At 37.0% G+C, this 23,012-nt stretch overlaps 1 protein-coding gene across 5 annotated transcripts in view; it reads left to right on the top strand.

Moving 5' to 3' along the window:
* The window catches only part of LMNTD1 (lamin tail domain containing 1), a 95,629-nt gene that overhangs the window by 35,141 nt on the left and 37,476 nt on the right, over nt 1–23,012 (top strand). For 4 of the 5 annotated variants that reach the window (XM_035256037.3, XM_078338032.1, XM_035256039.3 and 1 more), the window contains 2 exons: nt 10,824–10,886; nt 16,030–16,202. In XM_035256037.3, coding sequence (XP_035111928.3) covers nt 10,824–10,864 — 41 coding nt within the window. In that variant the 3' untranslated portion in view covers nt 10,865–10,886; nt 16,030–16,202. Of the gene's footprint in view, nt 1–10,823; nt 10,887–16,029; nt 16,203–23,012 lie in introns of those variants that run through there. The other variant, XM_054238260.2, reaches the window with a different exon arrangement.

Raw genomic sequence — 23,012 nt, forward strand, 5'->3', positions numbered from 1 at the left:
TTTTTCCAATTTGATTTTTGTATATGTCTTTAATACATTTGAATTTGTTTTTATGTAGGGTATGAAATCGTGATCTCAGACTTTTTCCATATAGTAAATCACTTGTCTCAAAACCAAACAGAGGGTGCATCCATCATGTGCCCACTGATTTCTAGTACCACCTCCCTCCTATGCTTGGGCCTGGGTCTGAGCTCTCCAGTGTTCTGTTGGTCTATTGCTGTGCCAATAACACTCTTCCCATTGTTATTGGTATGTAATCATTCTTTTGCTCTCTTCTTGCTCTTCCCTTTCAGTGTCATTTGGCTTTTCTAAAACTTTTTACTTCTCTTTACAAGAATCATTTTTATCAAGTTTCACATAAAAACAACTATCTCGTTGGTAGTTTGATTAAAATGGTAACAATTTTAAAGATCACGTTGAGAGAAAGTTGATACTTTATGATATTGAGTCGTGGTATATGAAATCAATTGTCAACTTATTCAGATTTCTTTCATGGCTTTCATTGATACTTTGTCATTTTTTTTCATAAAATTCTTGTAATCTTTTGTTAGATTTCTCAGCTAGGCAGGTATATTGATTTGTTGTTATTGTTGCCTCTGCTTCTGAAAATGCTATCTCTTTCTATAACATTTTTTTCACTTGTTTAAAGAAGAGGACAATTACCTAAATATATTACTTTTGCTTCAACAAATTTTCTGAACTTTTTAGTTTTAATAACTTGTAGTCTCATGGGTGATTTTTTTCTTTTGTTTTTGAGACAGAGTCTCACTCTTTCGCCCTGGCTGGATTGCAGTGGCACAGTATTGGCTCACTGCAACCTCTACTTCTCTGGTTCAAGTATTTCTCATGTCTCGGTCTCCCAAGTAGCTGAAATTACAGATGTGTGCCACCACACCCAGCTAATTTTTGTATTTCTAGTAGAGACAGGGCTTCGTCATGTTGGCCAGCTGGTCTCAAATTCCTGACCTCAAGTGATCTGTCCTTCTTGACCTTCCAAAGTGCTGGGATTACAGGCATGAGCCACCATGCCTGGCCACGTGGATTGTTTTTCCTCCTCTGTATTGTACAAATGTGTGCAAATAATATCCTTTCTTTCCAATGCTTGCATATTTATATCAATTTCTTGTATTATTGCATTGGCAATAATGTGAAATACTTCAAATGAGCATGGCCAACTTTGTTTTATTGATATTTTTAATTGGAATGTATCTAAAGTGATGATATTTAGTGACTTGCTGAAAGTCACCACTGATAATTCATTTTGCTAAGAATTTGTTCCTATGGGAGTTAGCAGAAATTTAGGGGAATGTTCTGAATTCTACAGTGTATGGAGTTAGGAATTGTATTCAATATAATGCAAATCAAATGCACAGAGCCTCTAGCTAACTTTGTAGCTATGAATTATTAGAGGATTAAATATAATGTGACACTCATCCTGCCCCTCAGTGTTCACAACAAACTAAAATGCCAGAAACTATTCATGGGCAGTAAATATTTCTGATGATTTGGTAGTCATGAGAAGAGGTTTCATTAAAGCCTCCTCCCCATAAAAAAAAATGAAAAATTGTGAGTAGATTCTCCTTGAGAGTCCTTTCAACTGGCCCCAAGAGGGGTTACCTTTGGCCCCTCATGCCATGCACTACCAAAGCTCTTGCCATAATTGCCCTTTCTATCTCTTTCAGAAGCGCTCTCACTCCCATAGCTTCAGGAGTCACCACACTTTCTACCAAAAGCCTGTTAAGGCATCCTCCCCCGTCCTAAGAGGAATCTCATAGCAGATGTCAAGAGAAAACATTTTTCAGTTCCTTATAAACTCCACTATTATTTTGACTTCACAAATAAGAATTTAGTAAGTGGTGGAGCTAGAAAATATTCCCCCTTTGAACCTTTTCTTAATATTATAAAATACAACAAGAACAAAAAAGATACACTTCTACCCACTTCCCCAAGTGAAAAATATTAGTATGTTGTCATATTTGCATTAATTATTTTTAAAATAAGCATTACATGTCAAACAAAAGTCTCCTAGATTTCTTTCCCTAGTCCTGGTCCTATTCCCCTCCTTCACTCCCTGAAGCAACATCCATGAACTAGGGATATTTTTCTTTTTGCTTTTGTCTTGTTTGTTTTTTGTTGCTTAATTCAAACCTAACTTCAAATTCAAAAGTTTTTCCACTATCAACGGTTGAAGCTCAAAAAGCTCATCTGTAACTGCTAATATATATTCCAAACCTACATAACCAAAGCAAATGTTACAAAAGACAATATTGATTTTTCTAAGTATGATAGATTCTGATATTTCCTGCTCTATTCTTTTTTATTTCATTTTAAAATACTTCTCATGACCTCCTAAATTTATTTTCTAACCAATAAAGAGGGTAGGATTTGCTGTTTAAGAAATATTGCATTAGAAATATTTATGAAAAGACAATAGCAATAGAAAAGGCTCAGGGGAGATAACATTGGAACTAATGTATTGAAGGTTGAATAGGAGTTACTCATATTGAAAGGAGGGTGGACAAAGCAATCTGAGTAAAAGAAACAGTATATATTAAAAACACAAGGAGGTAAGAATAAACTTTAGGTTCAGTGAACAGTGAGAAATTGTATCCAACTGAAATATAAGTAGAAATTGAGGCATTAGTCCAGCAGGTTTGGTAAGGACTAGGTGTTAGAGGTATTTGTATACCACCATGTTAGTGTTTCAGCTGTTTGTGAAAATACTGACGAGGCACCAATTGGATTTTAAACAGGCGTCTCATATAGTTAGATCTGTGTTTAAAAGAGAACTTTAAAAGCAAAGTTGAAAAATGAAATGGAGTAGGAAAGATTCCAAACTCTTTGTCTCCAGCCCAACGTTTTATTCTGAACTTCCGATTTATGAGGCTAATTATTTATAATCTCTAGTTGGATGCCTACAAGTATCTCATTCTCAGAATGGTCATAACAATTCATCATTGTCTTTCCTTCGAAGTGTGTCATTCCACTGATTTTCCTTATATAAGTGAATGCCATTCAGAAACCCCAGGTGTCCTGAAGGTCTTTCTCTACTCCTTTTCCTTCCTCACATTCCAAGTATAATCAATCTCTTTCTCTACTCCTTTTCCTTCCTCATGCCCCAAGTATAATCAATCTTGATTATGTATCCTAAACATTTCTTATCTTACTTGAAAATCTTTATTTTCTCCTCATTGTCCTCATGGTGGAGTTCAATCCCATAAAATTGTCTAAGTATCTTTGAGCCTGGGCTGGCCTATCTCATCACACATTCGCCTTCTTGCACTCTATGCTTTAGCCATTTTGAAGTTCTTTCAGTTCTTTGAACACACCCTGACTACTTCTAGGCCTTCACACATTCTCTCACCTCTCCTCTTCTGATGGATAATGCTTATTCATTCTTAATGTTTCTACCTATATATCACTACCTCCAAAGAACTCATCTCTGGTTCCTACCAAGTGACTTTTTGCACCTGATATGTGTTAATATACTGATTAAACAAAGCATTTATTGCACCGTATTATAAATTCTCTTTATCTCTGATAAGTGTTAAATTGCTTTTATTCTGGCCATCTTTTTGACACTTGCACCAAACTCAATGCATGACACATAGGAGTCAATACATGTATATTGAAGGACAGACTGAAAAAAAGACACTGATGATTTCTAAATGGCATCTCATAGAGTTAGACTTGTATTTTAATGAGAATTTTTGAAGCAATATAAAAAATAAAGTGGAATACAAATATCCCAAAATCTAGGGAAAAAAACAGTAAGGAAGCAAAAGACAGGGAAAGAAAGGAACAACAAACAAAGATTAGAGAGTAAAACTGAGCACAAGTAATCTAGTAGAGTTGTAATTTGAATTCCAAGAGGAGATGATGGAGAGGTTCAGACAGAAACAATATTTAAATAAATCATGCCAAAAATTCTCAAAAACTGATACAAAGACATCAAGCCACAGGATCAAAAACAATCATAAATCCCAAGCAGCATAAATACAAAGGAAAACACATCTATGTACATCATAATAAAACCTGAGAAAACCAAATAATGGAAGCCATAAGGGAATGATAGCCTCAATGTGTAACAGAACTTCTAATCCTGAGTTCTATATTAGGGGAAAATACACTTGAAAGGATGAAGATAAAATAAAGACATTTTCTGACAAAAACTAGAAGGATTCATTGGTGGCAAATTCACACTAAGGAAATAGTAATGGCAATACTTCAAATAGAAAGAAAATTATCCCATATGAATGCACAGAGCTATAGGAATAATTAAAAAATGGAAACAATCAAAACATGGATAAACATAAATGAATATTTACTATACAAAATAATACTGATGTTGTCTTACAGAGTTTTAATTTATGTAGAATTTAAATGCATGACAGCTGTATAGTTTCCTAGGGAGGGATACCTTAACATTGCACCACAAACCTGATGTCTTAAAACAATAGAAATTTATTCTTTCACAATACTGAGGCAGAAATCTAAAAGCAAGGTATTGGCAAAGCCATGCTCACATTGAAGACTTTAGAAGATAATCTTTCCTTGCATCTTTCTAGTCTCTAGTCATTGCTGGCATTCCTTGACATTCCCTGGCTTGTAGATGCATTGCTGTAATCCCTGCCTCCGTCTTCATATGGCCTTACCTCCTGCATGTGTGTCCAATTTCTCCAGTCGTCAGGTTAATCCACCACGACCTCATCTTGACTTTATACCCTATGTCCAAATAAGGTCATGTTCACAGGTCACAAGGCTTAGGACTTCAATGTATCTTCTAGGGAAACACAATTCAATCCATTACAACATAATAGAACAAAAGTTGGGAGAGGACTAAATGGAATTAAAGTACTCCAAATTTTCTGTTTTGTCCAATAAGTTGTAAAAATAGCAACTTTTATTAGACTTTAATAAATAAAAAATACATGTTGTAATATAAGATGGACAACAAAAGAATAGTATAAGAATGTCAGCCAGGCAAATGAATATACACAAATGAATATACACAATTGAATATACACAAATGAATATACACATGTCAGCCAGGCACAGTGGCTCATGCCTGTAATCCCAGCACTTTGGGAGGCCGAGGCGGGTGAATCACCTGAGGTCAGGAGTTCAAGACCAGCCTAGCTAACATGGTGAAACCCTATCTCTACTAAAAATACAAAAATTAGCTAGATATGGTGGTGCACACCTGCAATCCCAGCTACTCAGGAGGCTGAGGAAGGAGAATTGCTTGGACCTGGAAGACAGAGGTTGCAGTGAGCCAAGATTGCATCATTGCACAGCCTGGGCAACAGGGCAAAACTCCGTCTCAAAAAACAAAAAAGTCATATGTCATAATTTCATTATTATTTTGTTAAAAATATATAGTTTCCAATGTAATATCTTCTTTGATACAGCATATATTTGGGGATAATATATCACCAAAAAATTGGGTTTATTTCAGGAATGCAAGGCTGGTTTGAGCTTTGAAAATTAATTGAGTTTAATCACCTTAACAGAATAAAGAGGAAAATTATATAGTCATCTCAATAGTAAAAACATTTGATAAAATATTCACTCCATACCCATGAGAGGAGAACCATAAAATATTAGGACTAGAAAGAATTTTCTTAACCTGACAAATGATATTTGCAAAACTCCTAAAGCAAACAATATCATATTTAACAGTGAAGTAGATGAAGTGGTCAAAGTTTTTTCCTTGATGTCCTGAGCAAGATAAGAATTCTCTCTATAATGACTTCTATTCAACATTGTACTAGAAGTCTGCATGAAATAAGGCAAGAAAATGAATATACACATACTAATTACCCCATAAACCAGCAATTACATTCCCAATAATGTTCAGAGTGAATGTATTTGTAGTAGCAAAGAACTAGAAGCAATCCAGGTGTTCATCAATTATTTAATGGACAAATAAATTACAATGTGTTCCTACAATCCCATAGGTAATGAAAATGAATGAATTACAGCTACATGCAATAATATCAGTGAATTTCATAATCATACTATTGAATAAGAAACGTCAGACAAGAAGAAATGTATATCGGATGATTTTGTATACATAAAATTCAAAAACACACAATATTGAACCATGGTGTCAGAAGTCAGAAAAATAGTTATCTCTGGAAGAAGTAACGAGTAATATTTAGAGGGTACCAAAAATGCTTCTAGAATACTGACATGTTCCATTTCTTGATCCAAGTGGTATTTACAAGTATGTTTTACTGGTTTTACCATGCTGTAAATTATAATTTGTGAACTTTCCTTCATATATATTGTACTTAAATACATTTTATTTTATTTTATTATTATTTTTTTTTTTTTTGAGATGGAGTTTCACTCTTATTACCCAGGCTGGAGTGCAATGGCACGATCTCGGCTCACTGCAACCTCCGTCTCCTGGGTTCAGGCAATTCTCCTGCCTCAGCCTCCTGAGTAGCTGGGATTACAGGCATGCACCACCATGCCCAGCTAATTTTTTGTATTTTTAGTAGAGACGGGGTTTCACTATGTTGACCGGAATGGTCTTGATCTCTTGACCTCGTGATCCACCCGCCTCGGCCTCCCAAAGTGCTGGGATTACAGACATGAGCCACCACGCCCAGCCCTAAATACATTTTATTTTTAAAAACTTAATGAGAAATAAAAATTGGAAAGGGAAGAAAGCATGTTTCATTAATGAGCATGGATAGCTTATACACTGACAAGAAAGGACAAAGAAAATCTAAAAAAAAATACATTGATGAACTCAAAATGAATATTAACATGAAACCTATTTAATGTAAGAGGAAAACAATCTTAACCATTAAAAAGCTTAAACCCATCATTATGTTGCAGTGTGTTGGGAATTAATTTTAATATACTTTGTCATAGCTCAGTCATTTCCAGAAATACCTCATAGCAGAGAAAGCTAATTGTAGTCCTTAAAATATTCTTCCTATATACACAAGATTTGCAGGTCCAGGGAAATCTAGACACTTGGTCTCTGCTGCAAAATAGTAGGATTATGTGTCAACATCCTGTACAATGTAATGTGAACAGAAATCATGTCTACAACATCTGGGTCATGCCCAGGGAGTGGGTGCTCCCCTGTGTCTTCTTTATGGCATGACCATAGGGGCTAGAGCTGCCATAGTTCAACTGAGAGATGAAGCAATGAGCTGGGGATGGAAGAGCCACCCAAACTGCCTTATATTGGCACAGCTCCAGATTGTTAAATGAAAGAAATAATTTTGTTAATGCCATTTTTAGGTTGGATTTTTGCATCTGAGCCAGATGGCCCATACAGCAATGCTACCATTTTAAGATTTAGTTTCCCTTAATAGGCTACTGGTTAAAAAGAAAACAAAAATCACAGCCAGAACAGACATTTTAAAGACAATTAGGTGAATGTGAATACAGTGTGAATATTAGACATTGAGTCATTGCTCTTTACTTAGGTGTGTTAATTGTTTTGTGTTTATATTTGTTGTTCTTAGGAGATTCACATTGAGATCTTACTCTCTAATGGTCTGGTGATGTAGGCATATATGATAGATGTAAGATAATGTTGCCAGGCATGGTGGCTCACACCTGTAACCCCAGCACTCTGGGAGGCCGAGGTGGGTGGACCACCTAAGGTCAGGAGTTAGAGACCAGCCTGGCCAACATGGTGAAACTCCATCTCTACTAAAAAATACAAATTAGCCAGGTGTGGTGGCTCCTGCCTGTAATCCCAGCTACTCAAGAGACCGAGGCACAAGAATTGCTTGAACCCAGGATGTGGAGGTTGTAGTGAGCCAAGATCACGCCATTGCACCTCTGAGCAACAACAGCCAAACTGTCTCAAAAAATAAATACATAAATAAATAAGATAATGCAAATATGGCAAAAATATTGATGATTGAATCTGGGTGATAGGTATACAAATTTTGTAGTATTATTCATTGACATTTTCTTTATGTTTGAATTTTTCACAATAAAAATTTGAAATAGTAAAATAAACAAGACAGATATTTTTGATAGAATGTAGTAAGTATCAGGAGCTGTTAGAGCACAGAAGCTAGGCCCTGAGTACAGCACAAAGGAGTCATCAGAATGAAGGCTAACAGCCCTTTAACACAGCAGTTAGATTTGCATTGTGTTGCCATTATTCATTCTATACCTAGAGAGAATGTGCTTTCTTCTTGCTCAGATTAGCTTGCAGATTGTCAACAACTTTGTCAGTCTTCTTCTGTAATTCAGCTTAAATGAGAGAAACTAGTCTGAAGATAGTATTTTGCATTGTTTTGAGTTGATATTGTGAGCATGTTCAGTTTAATACACTTCATTTTCTCATGGTTGAACGTACTTTGCCTGTCTTTTGTGATCCGTCTCATACATACACTGTAGTGCAATTCATCTTAGTTGTGGACTCTGCACCTGCTACTGTCTTCTATGCAAATGTTATCATAGTAATAATAATGATGATGTTTCTTTGTTTCTGAGTGTGGCAAAGCCACACTATGAAAAACCAACTGCTAGAAAATAAATGAAAGCAAACATAGACAATCTTATGCAGGAATGAAACACTTAAAGTCTCATCAATTTGAGCTCCATATTAAGATCACATCTATGGAATTTTACTTCGGCTGGACTGTGGGCTCATTATAGATCTGACTTATCTGCCTTAGGATCAAACTATCTTTTTTCCCATAAGAAATTTCCTCCAATACAAGTTTGAGATTTTTGAGATTTTCTGTATACATTCTCCAGATTAGTATCTGTTCTGTTTATTGATGTTTGCCTGTATTGCATGGTTTAAATTTGTCAGACCAGGAATTTGGAATAACATCACGTTTCTGTAAATAGGCAGAATATTAGTCAATATTACAAACATATAAACATATGGAAAAATTAGACAATATAACTAGAAATTATATGAGTCAATGTATAAAAAATTTTAAAGGAAAAAATCTGACTATCCAGACAAGAGAAAAACCTAATTACTATATTGGACCACTTATCATCAGACTGAGTAGGAAACAATAATTTGAAGGAACATTGCAAAATGCTAAGGGGTCCTGTTCATATTCTAGTATCAAATAATTATACCAAAAAATTAGGAACTTTTATATAAAGGAAAATTTTACTCTATCATATATTCAAAAGTAATAATTTTTCTCTTCTCTTGCTTTCAGAAAATTTAGATTAAAAATTCACCATATTTCTGCAGGACTTTTTTTAAAAAAAGAATAGACAAGTAAGAACAATTTATGTATTCTTCTTACAGTTGAAACAAATATTCTTTAATGGCCGAATAATAAATTCCAAATTATTAGTCTTAGTTACAGAATAATTAGGTAACATTATGACCAGATATTTTATTTCAAAACATTTCAATATTACAAAACAAATGTTTTAAATTGCCCTTTAGTTATGAAAGGTTGCAACCTTCTTTACAGAAATAGATGTCCATTTCTTCAGACAAGTAAAATAATTTGATTTCAGGAATTCAGGGGATTTAGCTTAAAGTTACTAGGTGCTAGATGCTTGAGGCTCAAAAAAAAAAAGAACACCAAAATTGCCTTTACCCACTGACATGGAAACACACAGACACCACTACTACTGATAGTTCTGTCATTCCGTTTCAAAAACTTACAGATGGGAATTCATTCTCAATGAATCTGTAAGTACATACATCAAATAATTACAAGATCTGTTTTGTGCCAACAAATTGCTCTAGAAGATGAGCTAGATTATTCTTACGTCTAAGCACTGCTTATAGTAAGGAAAATATCTTAGAAGCCTATTTATATTCTAGGTGCATAACTTACTGTTTAGTAAGTTTATGCTGTAATGTGCCAAACAGCATCCTGATTCTTTAGACTCAGAATCCTATTTGTGGCTAAGGAAATCACTGTGATAACCAGAAACACTCTTCATTTTTGTTAATCTTCCTTGCAGATCATATTTCACTTCCAGCTTTGGATATTGTTTCTTTGTAATAAAATACCAGCAATTTAATGTGATAATTCTTCTGAGGTTGCATAGAAAAAGAAAGGCTTAGGTATGACTGAAGAGCTTTTTTTTTTTTTTCTCCCAGAGGAGCTCATTATTGTCTATGCCTAGGATATTATTTTGTTTTCTTGCCTTTTGTTTTACAGGAATAAAAATAACATCTCACCTTTGGTCTAGAAGTATTTGTAGTTGGGATCATTCAATTCAGCAATATTTCAGTTTGATACACTTGCTTCATACATGAAAATTATATTTAAACAAAGTGACTTTCAATTCCAGCTTAAGCAGATGAGAATGAGGAAGGCCATCATATCTGTCACCTCATTCATCACAAGGCTGGAGTTGACTGACATAGCAGGCGAGGCATCATCTCCTTCTGTCCACATTCTTTCTGATGCAGCCGATTGCTGGACTTCCCTCCCCTAGCTACTTTGTCATTATGGCAGTTCTATGTATAGAAAGCATTTGAGGAATTTTACAGGCTGGTAAAATTATTCTGCAAACCTCCTTTTTAAAAAATATATCTTCCAGATGAATATTTTTTGTCTCAAAGTTTTGACTAATTATGTCTTGAAATATTTGCTTCCTTTTAAAATGATTCGTTGGAAACTTGGACTTAATAAGAATCAAACAATCCTTTTCACGTGGTTTTTAAACCACTTGGTTCAAGACTCCACTAAATACTACTCTTAAGCCACAGATTTCTTCTTCAAGTGAAAGAAAATGCTTTTGTTGTTATCTTATACCAGGATTTGTTTTAACATGAAAAATCAATACTTGGAATACTGGAATGAACTCTTCTCCTTTTTTTTTTTCTTTTTAATTTTCAGGAACTAAGAAAAAGAAGACATCTGAGTCACAAAAGCAATAGGCAGTCAACTCAACCTTTAAAGGTAAGTAACAGTATTGCAAATTTGCTTTCTCTGCAGAAAAATAATACAACTAAAGTAATCGGCAGGCATGTCTTTGAAAGTCATCAGAACATGGGTTGTCCTTGTATATTCCATAGTCACTAATTTTTTGTTAAATATTTATGCTGCCTTTAGAGTCATCAGTTTTTGTCATGTTGAATGATAAGCTTTCAAAGAATGGGAAATTGGAAATGTCACATCCCTACTTTTTGCCCCGTATCCTCAATTTATCCTTGTTGATGGATAAGTAATGAGCCCTTGCACTCCAGAGTCACTTCACATACTTAAAAAAAGAAAAAAAATTCTTCAACTACATCAGCACATTTTAATTCCTACGAGCAAGAGAGTATTAATTACATCACAGAAATCATTCTGGCTAAAGAGGCTGCAGCTGTTCTCACTTTCTAAATGATATTGTATCATTTAACAAGTCAATGCCTATGTTGCCTCATCTTTTTCATTATGATATCAACTAAGTAATTGAGAAATATCTCAACAAAGGTGGTTTTCTGTCTTTTTTTTTTTTTTTTTTTTTTTTTTTTTGAGACGGAGTTTCGCTCTTGTTACACAGGCTGGAGTGCAATGGCGCGATCTCGGCTCACCGCCATCTCCGCCTCCTGGATTCAGGCAATTCTCCTGCCTCAGCCTCCCGAGCAGCTGGGATTACAGGCACGCACCACCGTGCTCAGCTAATTTTTTGTAATTTTAGTAGAGACGGGGTTTCACCATGTTGACCAAGATGGTCTCGATCTGCTGACCTCGTGATCCACCCGTCTCGGCCTCCCAAAGTGCTGGGATTACAGGCTTGAGCCACCGCGCCCGGCCGGTTTTCTGTCTTTTAAGTGATTGGGTTTAAATGTTTTCCTAAAAAGCTAATGACAAGGTACTATTTTGATGAAGATTCCTTTTGGTTGGTGTCTTTCTCTAGTTCACGACTGGTCTATTTATATGTTTCCTTGTTCTTTTTTCTGCCTATTTGTGTTTTCTTCTTCTTTTCATTCCTTAAGATGAAAACTACAGCCACCTGAACCCTAACTTGTTGGTATTCTGGATTCTGCTGGTAGAAATGACTTAATTTTACTACCCATACAGCCTGCTGGCTCTCAGGGTTTCTCTAGTTTCCCTCATTTATGCACCAGCCTTTCAGGTTCTGTCTGATTGCTCAGCTGTCCAGTTTCTTTCAGCCTGTCACTCCCTAAATTTTCCCTAATTGTCATCTTCTGTTTTTCTGAAAGTCAACTACTCTTTGACAAGCCCACTCTCTTCATTCCTATAGCATCATATCCTCCAGCTGCCAACTTCCTAAAAATGCGACAGCCACAACTTCCCTGTCAAAGCCTCCTTCGCAGATACTCATATGATATTGGGACTGAAAAGGGACTTACCCAACCATTTTCCTTTAGGGTAAAAGAAACTGAAATCTGAAGAGGTGAATTACCAAAATTAAGCAGTAATTAACCATAAAGCCAGAACTAATCCCAAGATATGTTAAAGGCTAAGAATTATATTACTGGGGGCCAATAATTCAGACTTGGCTCCTAGTGATATACTTCTTTGCTCCCAGAGATTCTGAGTTATGTCTAATGGTGATCAAGTACCTTCAGTTGCCATAAGCTTTAGTAGTGTGCAATTGAAATGCAAAGAATGAGGTCTGAAATCTGCCCAGGCATTTAGCAATAGCACTTCCATGATTTGATTATGCTTCACTCTCTGTAGCCAGAGAGAATTCTACTGAATTTGCAGCTGAGTTGGAAAGGGGACATTTTATTACATATATAAAAAAAAAGGAATTGTTTTGCTTTGGTTGAAAGAATGTTGGAATCATCCCATTGGATATTAAATAACATAATTGGCAGAGGTTTTTAGCCTTGGTTGATCTTCCTCAGTTATTTTGCTTAGCTACCATGGTAAAAGACTTGTTCATAGATCCTCTCTGTGGCAAATTATTTGGTAGCTTTGATTTTAAAAAAATTTACCACCCTGTTTTGAAAAGTTCTGGACCTCTTAAGATGCCTTCTGTTTTCTCAGAGCTCCCACCCCCATCCGGTGGTATCTTCAGGGTTGATCATCAATGTGCTCTTCACTGTGCCCTTCTGAAGCCTACTGGGAGCAAAATTTTACTTATTCAGTTTAACTATTCATGAGTGAATGATTTATCTATTGCAATCAACTCCTGAGTCTGACTTGTCAGTTTGTGGAAAGTTGTTCAGAGATGAAGCCATTGTTTGTTTGGTTCTTATTGGTATTCATGAGCATCCTTGGCAACTTGTAATGCTGTACACCTGGATAGCATTTTGTGCCTTTACATTATGTCACTTGAGCCTTTGAGGTAGGCATGGCTGGTACTATCTCCAGATTATGGCTGAAGAATCTTTAGCTCAGAGAGATTAAGTGACTCGCCCAAAGTCACTTAGATAGTAAGTGGCAAAGTTAAGACTGGAATCTCCACCTCATGCCATTGCTCTTCCATACCACTCTGGTAATTAAGCTTTCAGATTGTCTTGTCTTTTTGTCACACTCAAATTTGTCTGAAAGAAAGAGACACCAGACATTTAGAAGCAGGACCAGAAGAAACATTTTCATTCCCAAAAGGAGGAGTGAGCTACCACTGTTCTATACTGCAAAAAAGATTTAGGTTCTACTTTCAAAATTGCTAATTTAACAGAATTCCAGTTACAGAGACAAATAAGCAAATGAATGTTTGATCTCATGGCTGGGCACAGTGGCTAATGCCTATAATTCCAGCACTTTTAAAAGGCTGAAGCAGGAGGATCACTTGGGGTCAGGAGTTCAAGACCAGCATGGCCAGCATGGCCAGCAATGGTGAAACCCTGTCTCTACTAAAAATACAAAACTTAGCTGGGCATGGTGGCACACACCTGTAGTCCCAGCTACTTAAAAGGCTGAGGCAGGAGAAATGCTTGGAGGCAGGAGAAATGCTTGAATCCAGGAGGTGGAGGTTGCAGTGAGCTGAGATATCACCACTGCATTCCAGCCTGGGCGACAGAGTGAGCCTCTATCTCAAAAAACCAACCAAACAAAAAAAACTTAAATCTCAAGTTTCTTTGACCACTAATAACATTTCTATGTAACAACTGATTAAAAGCATGCAGTATGCTCAGAGTCAAGCTCTCAAATGCTCTCCTTACTCAATACCTTACAAAGAACATGTGGGCATTCTGTTATATGACTAATGAACAGTGTCTGTGGGCAATGCTACAGAAGGCTGCAGAAACAGAGCTTTTCGCAAATTACAGAATTCTGGAAAGGCCAGGTAATTTTCCTATGTGGCTGCCACCTGTCATATGAACTTTCAGACTTGCTAGGAAACACTGAGGATTCTCGAGAAAAGTATAAAAATGGAAGAAAGGGCAGGGGAAGAAATGGTGGGTCTTTTACAGATCACCAGCACTGTCCTCAAGACTATGCAATTGCTTGGATCCATAGAAAGCACCAACATTGCAAACACAGCATAGAAACTAACAACCAGTAACTGCTCTTATACACACAAGGCATTCTTAATAAAAGTGCTGGTGATGGAGTCTTTCCATGAACTGAGCTATGTTCACGTATCTCTTACTATCCTCAGTGGTCTAAACTGGACAGTCCAAACATGGACTGTCCTTCTTGCCCTCCAAGGAGTGTTCCTTAGGACATGACAAGACGTTTTTATAGCAGTTTCTCCTGGGGCCACTTTTTGTGAGTGGGGAGTTGGTATGTAACAGCCCAGAGAGAGAGACTAATATTTAATGCTCCTTAAGGTGAAACCTGCCCTAAGGGAGTTTTGAAAGTAAAATAGTTACATTTTCTGATGTCAGTGTTTTTTGTCTATACTTTGTGGCATATTCCTTCAATCTCTGCACTGATAATATCTTTCTCCTCTCAGCCCCAAACTGATCTATCAATTTCCAAAATTCTTCAGCCAGTTGAAATTTCATGAGTATTTTTTCCCACAACCTCATTCTTTCAAAGTACAGTGTGCCCTTCTTGTTGGTTATCCTGTTCTTGTTTTCCCAGCTTTACCTTTATGGTGTTATGGTCCAGTTGTATGGAAGAGTAAAAAGACCTGCAATCTAGGCTCCCTGTCATGCTGATCAAAGACATTTCATAACTTAAAGAAAATCAAATGCCTAAGCAAACGTAGTGGGTTCCACTTTCATAGAGGAGACATAGAACAAAAACATCTCAGGCTGTAAGGCCTCCTGATAAGAAGTCTACAGAAAATCCAAGCCTGTTGCACACAGGAAAACAAAGCTTTCTTTTTTTTTTATTGCATTTTAAGTATCTTACCTGGTTTCTTTCAAGTCTGGGGCATACCTGAAATATTAAAAGAAAAGATAATTAGGCACTACTCAAGTACCACCAAGAAGAAAATGAAGGGTGTGAACATTTAAAAATGGGTCAGTAAACTGGTTGCCTCAAAACCATTTTGATCCCCATATTCAAGACCAGAAGTGAAGAGTATTCATGTCCAGATAATGAAATATAATAGCTAAGCTGCTTAGGCAAGAAAGAGGCCTGCACATCATAAATCATTAAATTGTAACCTAAACAAGTACGCATTACAGAGTTGAGTTCACAGGGGAAAAAATGAATAATCCTTTCACCTTCGCAAAAGTTCAGGTCTCATAGAAATAATTTCCTCCCATGGCTGGGCACTGTGGTGCATGCGTGTAATCCCAAAACTTTGGGAGGCCAAGGTGGGAGTTCAAGGCTAGCCTGGGAAGGATAGTTAAACTCTGTCAACTACAAAAAATTTAAAAGACAGCCGGGTGTGTTGGCATATGCCTGTAGTCCCAGTTACTTGAGAGGCTGAGGCCAGAGGATCATTTGAGAGGCTGAGGCCAGAGGATCATTTGGAGTATATGCCATTGCACTCCAGTGTGGGCAACAGAGCTAGACCTTGTCTGAAAAGACAACAACAACAACAAAATTTCTCTCCTGCTGTTACTGTCATGCATCTGTGAGTATGATCAAGACCTGCTGATTGTAGTTCTTAATTTAAGGTTAATATGAATGGAAAGACTCTGAACACCTCTCCTTCATATTGCCCTCATAATAACTGAAGCATGTTTCCAGTCAGAATTACATTTCACCATGCATTGCCATTTTTTGTTTTGCTCAGGACAATAACATCCAAGTCTAGAGAAAGTGAAGATGCCTAGCATGTTGCAACCAACCTTCATCACACAGGAGAGGAACCCAGAAGCAAGCAAGCAAGCAAGAAAATGGTTTCTTTCAGAAAAAAAAAAAAAAAAATTCCTTAGGCCTTTAATGTCACCATTTCTGAAAGAAAAATGTAGAGTTAGTGGACAAGTTAAAGTATTTGTTTTCTAAGCAGTTGAGAAGAAAAACACTGGTCAAAAGCAAAACCAGCACAGTCTTTATTTTGTTCACATGAAGTGCCCTTGTGACTTCAGTCTTTTATACCCTGCCCAACTGTTAGGTCTACGACTTTCACAATTTCTGCAGATACATTTTCCAAAAGCATATGTGTCAGTAATTATAAATCTTGGAGTCAATCTGATTCTCTATAATTGGAATCTGTCTCCTTGAAGTATGGGTTAATTCAGCTTCCTAAAGAAATAATGAGTGAAATTTCTATGGAGTAACCAGCTGGGAGTTTTTAAACCTGCCTACACTTATCACAAATTTGCCAAAAGAGTCTCACCTTTCGACTTCTGATACTATGTGTAAAATCTCATGCACAGGAACAGGAAATCCCGAAGGAACAAAAATATTTTAATTAAATAATGTAATAGAGCTATCTTTTAAAAATACCATCCTTAGTAATTCTTCTGTAGCTCTGTTTCTGTCAACAGTCTAAAAGTTTAAAACATAAAATATGCCCATTATTTATGTTGACCCTATTTGTAGTGAGAAGGTATAATTGCTTCAGTTTTGTGACAATATCCTGCCTATACCTTATAGTCCTATTTAATTTAAATTGATTTATGTATATATTTATATAGCATATACAGGAAGATATGGTACATACTTTCTTGGAGTCTGAGGAGAAAGAGAAAAGTAAGAATTTTTCTCCAACATCTTCTTTTAAAAGACTAAGAGTAAAATTGCCCCAAAATCTTATTGGTGACCATGAAGAGAAATTCAATGAGTTTTGTTGGTTTATTTCATCCAAACACCAAAAGGTAAAAATATTTTTTTAAAATATACCAGGGGATTCAAACATATGATTTGTTGTTTGTTTTTGTTTTTTGAGATGAGTCTCTCTCTGTCACCCAGGCTGGAGTCCAGTGGTATAATCTCCATTCACTGCAGCCTTGACCTCCCAGTTTTAAGTGATTCTCCTGCCTCAGCCACCTGAGTATCTGGGATTATAGTTGTCCACCACTCCACCTAGATAATTTTTGTATTTTTAGTAGAGACGGGGTTTCACCATGTTGGCCAGGCTGGTCTCGAGCTACTGACCTCAGGTGATCCACCTGCCTCAGCCTCCCAAAGTGCTGGGATTACAGGTGTGAGCCTCCACGCCCAGCCCCAACATATGCTTTTGTTGCAGGACTTTTCCTTAGTTTAGCTAAAGACAGTTACTGTCCATCCCATGGCCACAAAAGGCCATGAAAATTTAGGCTCCAAGATGGTTTAAAGCATGAGTAAAGCAGGTTTTATTGAGTGAGAAAGGGAAAAATGGGGGGAAACAGATCCTCTGCAAGGCTGGAGTCCCCTGCTAGAGGGCTTCCCATACTGCCATTTGAATACCAGGTTCCACACAGGAAGAGGCAGGCCATCTCCTCCCCTCTGCAAAGGGCACGAACCCAAGGCTCCATCTCAGTGGGCAGGTTGATTGGAGATTCTCCAGGGACCTCCTCCCACCTCTCTGCCCTGCTTTTATACCAAAGTTCATAGAGCATTATTCACAAAAGCCCAAAAATAGAAACAACACATATCCATCGACAGATGAATGGATTTTTAAAATATGGTGTATAATACAATGAAATATTATTCAGTTATTAAGAAAAGAATGAAGTTCTAATACATGCTACAACATGGATAAACTTTGAAACATGTTAAATGAAATAAGCCAGACACAAAAGGACAAATATTCTATAATTTCACTTAATAAAAAAATTTAAGGGGATGGAAAGTCTAACAGAATTTACTAGGGGCTGGGCTGGGAAGGGGAGAATGGAAAGTTATTATTTAGTGGGTATAGAGTCTCTGTTTGGGATGATGAAAACTGTTCAGAAAATGGATAGAGGTAATGGCTGCACAACATTGTGAATGTACTTAATGCCACTAAATGGTACACTAAAAATGGTTGAAATGGTTTACAAAGTACTTCTAATAAAATATGACTAGTATTTCCAAGATGGAAAAAATCATATTCTAGTCTCAAGCATCTGAAAAGATAGCCGTTGCTCAACAAAATAATTTTACATATACTTTTCTGCTTATGATGCAACATAAATATCTTCTAGTTGCTGGGCCACACAGTTCACATTATTTCCTCATTCTTTGGACACCCAGGAGCAGACTTATACAGTTTCAGGAAACTGTCAATAAAAGTTTTTGCCACTTTGCACCATTAAGTGTTATCTTTGAATCATGCGTTGGCTAAATCATGTAGACTGTTCTGTTTTTTTCATGGTTACTATAGAAACTGCAGTCACGATGTTTTGAGGAGACCAGCAGGAAATGTAAAAGTGTACAATAAAAGTTAACTTATTTCATGGTTGAAAATTTCTTCCAGCTGTCTCCATTTGTGGTGATTATTGTGTTCACATTGGGAGTATAAACATACAACCAAAAGAGCTCTGGTGACTATGGCCAATAAACCATCTCACCCCTAACACAATTCCCTCCCAACATCTTTTCCTCAAAGATTTGTAATAGGAATGCATGAAACAAGTGATATGTAAGGTTCAGGTGTTTTCAATTACTTTTCTTGTATGAACAGAGGTTTCCTGAATCCAAAACATGTTTCAGCACAAAGGGTTTTCCTTATTTTTGAAGATGGTGTCGTCTTAGGAAAATTTTGTCTACATATCTCTGATTCACCGATGCTTTCTCAATAAAGCATCTCCTCTGAGCTCTTCTACACAATTATTTCCTCCATGAGTGACCAAAAGTGTGGTACATTTAACTATTTCTTTTTGAAGTGTGCTCTTAGAAGGTATATAACCTTTGCCCTTGCAATAAAGAGATAAATGAATGCTCAGCACTGGGATTTGTAATAGATTCCTTGTCAGTTACATCACCACAGAGCATTCCAGCACAATGCCTCCACTGTCTTCCCACTCAGGGACTGTCACTCTCTCTCTAGTATGGCATAGGTGAGGGAAGATAGACTCATCTCTGATGGTATAAATAATTAACTTCCTAAATGTTGACAGTCATGCAAGATTATTCAAGGATTATAAAGAAATAATGTGTTTTTGCAGCATTTTATTTTCCGAAGTTTCTGTGAATAAAAGTGAAAAGATTGATTTTTAGGTTTCAGCAGCCATAGATAGCAATGGGCTTTATCTTATGGTGTCAGAAACTTGCCACTTAATCATTGCCCTCTGCAAGTTAGCAGCAGCACTCTATTTATAAATATCTTGCAGGAATTGTGAGCATTACTTCATTAACATTTTAATGAGCATCATTAATAATATTCATTTTAGGGAAACAAATTCATCTACAAATGAACTAGATGAATACAATGAAAAATAAATCCAAAACTTTACCTCCTGCTTTATACCCCAAAATAGGTAAACATTTTAATGTATCCTGCCTACACACACACACACACACACACACAGGCGCGCGCGCACACACACACACACACACACACACTGTGATTTTGGCAGGAAAGGGTAAAATATGAAATGGTAAACACTAGTTCTACGATAACATTTTTGATTAATTGAAGAGCTTTGAAGAGAAATCCAAATTTTCAGATAAGTATCAGGGCTGGAGTTCTTTTAGAGGATAAACTTTTGCTATTCTTGGCCCTTACTTCAGTGTCTAAATACAGGAGACATTAACATTTAACCAATCTGAGTAAGTTTTACGTTTATAATAACAATACAACTCTGCAGCCGTTGTTGTTCAAAGGGTACAAAGTTTCAGTTAAACAGGATGACTAAGTTCTGGAAATCCATTGTACAGCCTGGTGACTGTTAATAATAATGTATTGTATACTTGAAAGTTACTAAAAGAGTAGAGCTTACAGGTTTTCACCATAAAACAAATGTTAAGTATGTAAGCATAAATCTTATTTTGATTGAATTAATCATTCCATCCAATATATACATACCTCAAAATACCATGTTGTACACTGTAAATATATACTATCTTTGTCAATCCTGTCTTAATAATGCTGGGGAAAAAAACTAATACAACTTTGTGCTTAGACAATATAGATGGTTACTACTCAATTATCTATGTTTATGAGAGTACTGACTTAAAATATACCTATATAAATTTATTCATAATCATTATTTGGAATACATTATGGAGACAAACCAGAGACAAGTAGAAATTTGGTTTTATTTTTGAAGTTTTGCTTTCCTAAAATTTTACTTTTCTTAGGCTAACCGTAGTTTCAGTATATTCAATGTCATGAGATTACCAGCCTGTTATTTAAATTTAACAGCAATATGAAAAAATGTGAAACTTTTGGAATTATTTGAGAAGAGTATTATGCTGTCCTAAATAAGTTATGTATGTGTCTGGATTGCGGTCCTGAAAATGAGGGAGAAAGCTTCCCTAAATAAGAAGTCAATATGATTACGAAGTGACCAAATTTTACCTTAATATCAACAGATTAAAAAGGTCAGTGATAAAACTCTTCTCTACCTTCTATCTGCATAGTGTGTTGTATTTTATATTCGTCAATGAGTAGAGTTCAGATAGAAGGAGCCACATAGTCACCAGGAGCATAACGACCGCAAGAAATGTTTTTCATGTTTACGTCTTATGCCTTCTATGTAGAAAACAGTTGGAATTATAAGAAGCCTCCTGGATAGGTTGGGGAGGGAAAGGAATCCACTTCCAAGACACCCCATTCACATGGTTGGCAAAGTGGTCCTGACAGCACATTCCTATCCACATCGTCCTTACCTTAAGGCAGGTCAGGCTTCCTCACACCTGCTCCCTAGGTTCCAAGGGTGTGTGGCCTAAGAAACAGAAAGTGGGAGCTGCCCATTTCTTAGGGTATGGATGCAGAAACCAACAGCATCACTCAGACATGTTCTATTACTCAAGCAGTTACAGAGCCCAGATGAAAAGGGAGGCAATATAGACTCCGCCTCTCTATAGAATGCCTGTCAAAGGATTGTGTGCCATTGTAAACCCATTATTATTTGTAAATTGCCAAGAAATTACACACTACTTTGCAGCTTGATCTTGCCTTTCTAAATGCAACTGGGAATGGGAATGTCTGCCCCAATCACTGACAATAAAATATATTCCAAGTCCACCCCAAATTCAGTTGGTGGAATCACTGAATCCTGATGTTTCAAAGAATCAGAACAGGCAAGAAACTATGGCCTTTTATGTTTTGGGTGGGTATACTGTGAATTTAATTGAGGCAAGAATCTTTTTGAATATTTCTCTGAGGCAACAATTGGTTCTACAGATTACAAATTAACTCTTAATTTCTTCCACCACCTTTCCAGGGCTTCTCAACATCTTTCCCTCTTCCTTTAATCTCTAAAATCCATTGGGATTAGCTGGAGCTATACTGTGAAGAGCTGGTAGTTTTGTTTAGTTTTTACCTTTCAAATTTATTTTTCCCTGTTATGCATTGTAATCACCAGATATTTTTGGAGTATCTATTATTCACTAAGCATGAAAATAATGTATAAGAATAATACATTCATGCCTTCATGAAAGTCATAGACCAGTGGGAAAGATACTTGTAACCAAATATTTAAAGAATCATAGAAGTACTACAACAAAACTAAATACAAAGTCCTGGGGGTTGTTTAAAGAACAATAATTACAGATAGGTGCCAAGGAGCTGATTTTAAGAGACAGGGTAGATGTTTCAGGCTAATGGAGAAAACAAAGGCTGATCAGGACATGCAGTAAATACATGGAATGCACTGGGCAGCTTTAAGGAACAGTCATTTATATTGGTACATTTAGAATAAGGAATAAAAGAAGGAATAAGGAAATGAGTCCAGAAAGGTAAACTGAGTCACATCATGAGCTTTGTGTTCTGGGGCCAAGTGTTTGAACATGCTCCCATAAGTTATAGAAGAGAAAGAATAACCCTAGCTTCTCCTTTGGAATCCAGAAGCATGCAGGATAGTGATGAAGATAGAATTTGTTCCACTATAAAATAGTGGTTATTTTTCCAAGAAATGTCAGCTTTTGAAAATCATCTACAAAAGGCTCAGGATTGCAGCTCCCAGTGAAAGTGCAGAGGGTGAGTGGACACTGCATTTCCAGACAGATCTTTATTGCCCACAGACCAGGGGATTCCCAGGTGGAGGATTCCCAGCCCTGTTTTGGCTGGGGCGGCTGTTTTGCCAGCGCCCCACCACGGTGGCTCTCCATACAAAATACACTGGTCTGGTTGCCCTTTTAAACTGGCAATTGGAGCTCCGAGAAGGCAGATTCACCCATTCATCTGATTAAATGGGGGTCTGAAACAGGGAGCCAGGCCAGGAGATTCCTGGGCAGTTCTATTGTTTCAGCCAGAGCAGTGGGTCACCGCATGGAAAATCACACAGATCCCAGTGCCCTTTCAGCAGGTGACTGGAACACCTGGGAGAGAGTCAATCATTCAACTTAATTTAAAAAAAGGCTCTGAAGCAGGGAGCCAGGTGATCAGGCTCGGTGGGTCCCACCCCCACAAAAACAAAAACAAAAACAGAAAAACAGCAATTGGAAATGCTCAAGGTTGAGAGTTTCACACAAGCACAGCTGAACCCAGGATGGTCCCCCTGTGTGGGGGAGGGGCGTCCGCCATTACCAAGGCACTCCACCCCTACGGAGGTAGTCTGCCATTGCTGAGGCAGCTGCCATTGCTAAGGCAGCCCACCATAACAGAGACAGTCCGCCATTACAGAAGCAGGCCACCATTTCCTAGGCAGTTCTAACCACACCCATATAAACAGGACTGCAGGAAAGTTCACACAGCAGCAGGGC

Source organism: Callithrix jacchus, chromosome 9, assembly GCF_049354715.1.
Source record: "Callithrix jacchus isolate 240 chromosome 9, calJac240_pri, whole genome shotgun sequence".
Lineage (NCBI taxonomy): Eukaryota > Metazoa > Chordata > Mammalia > Primates > Cebidae > Callithrix > Callithrix jacchus.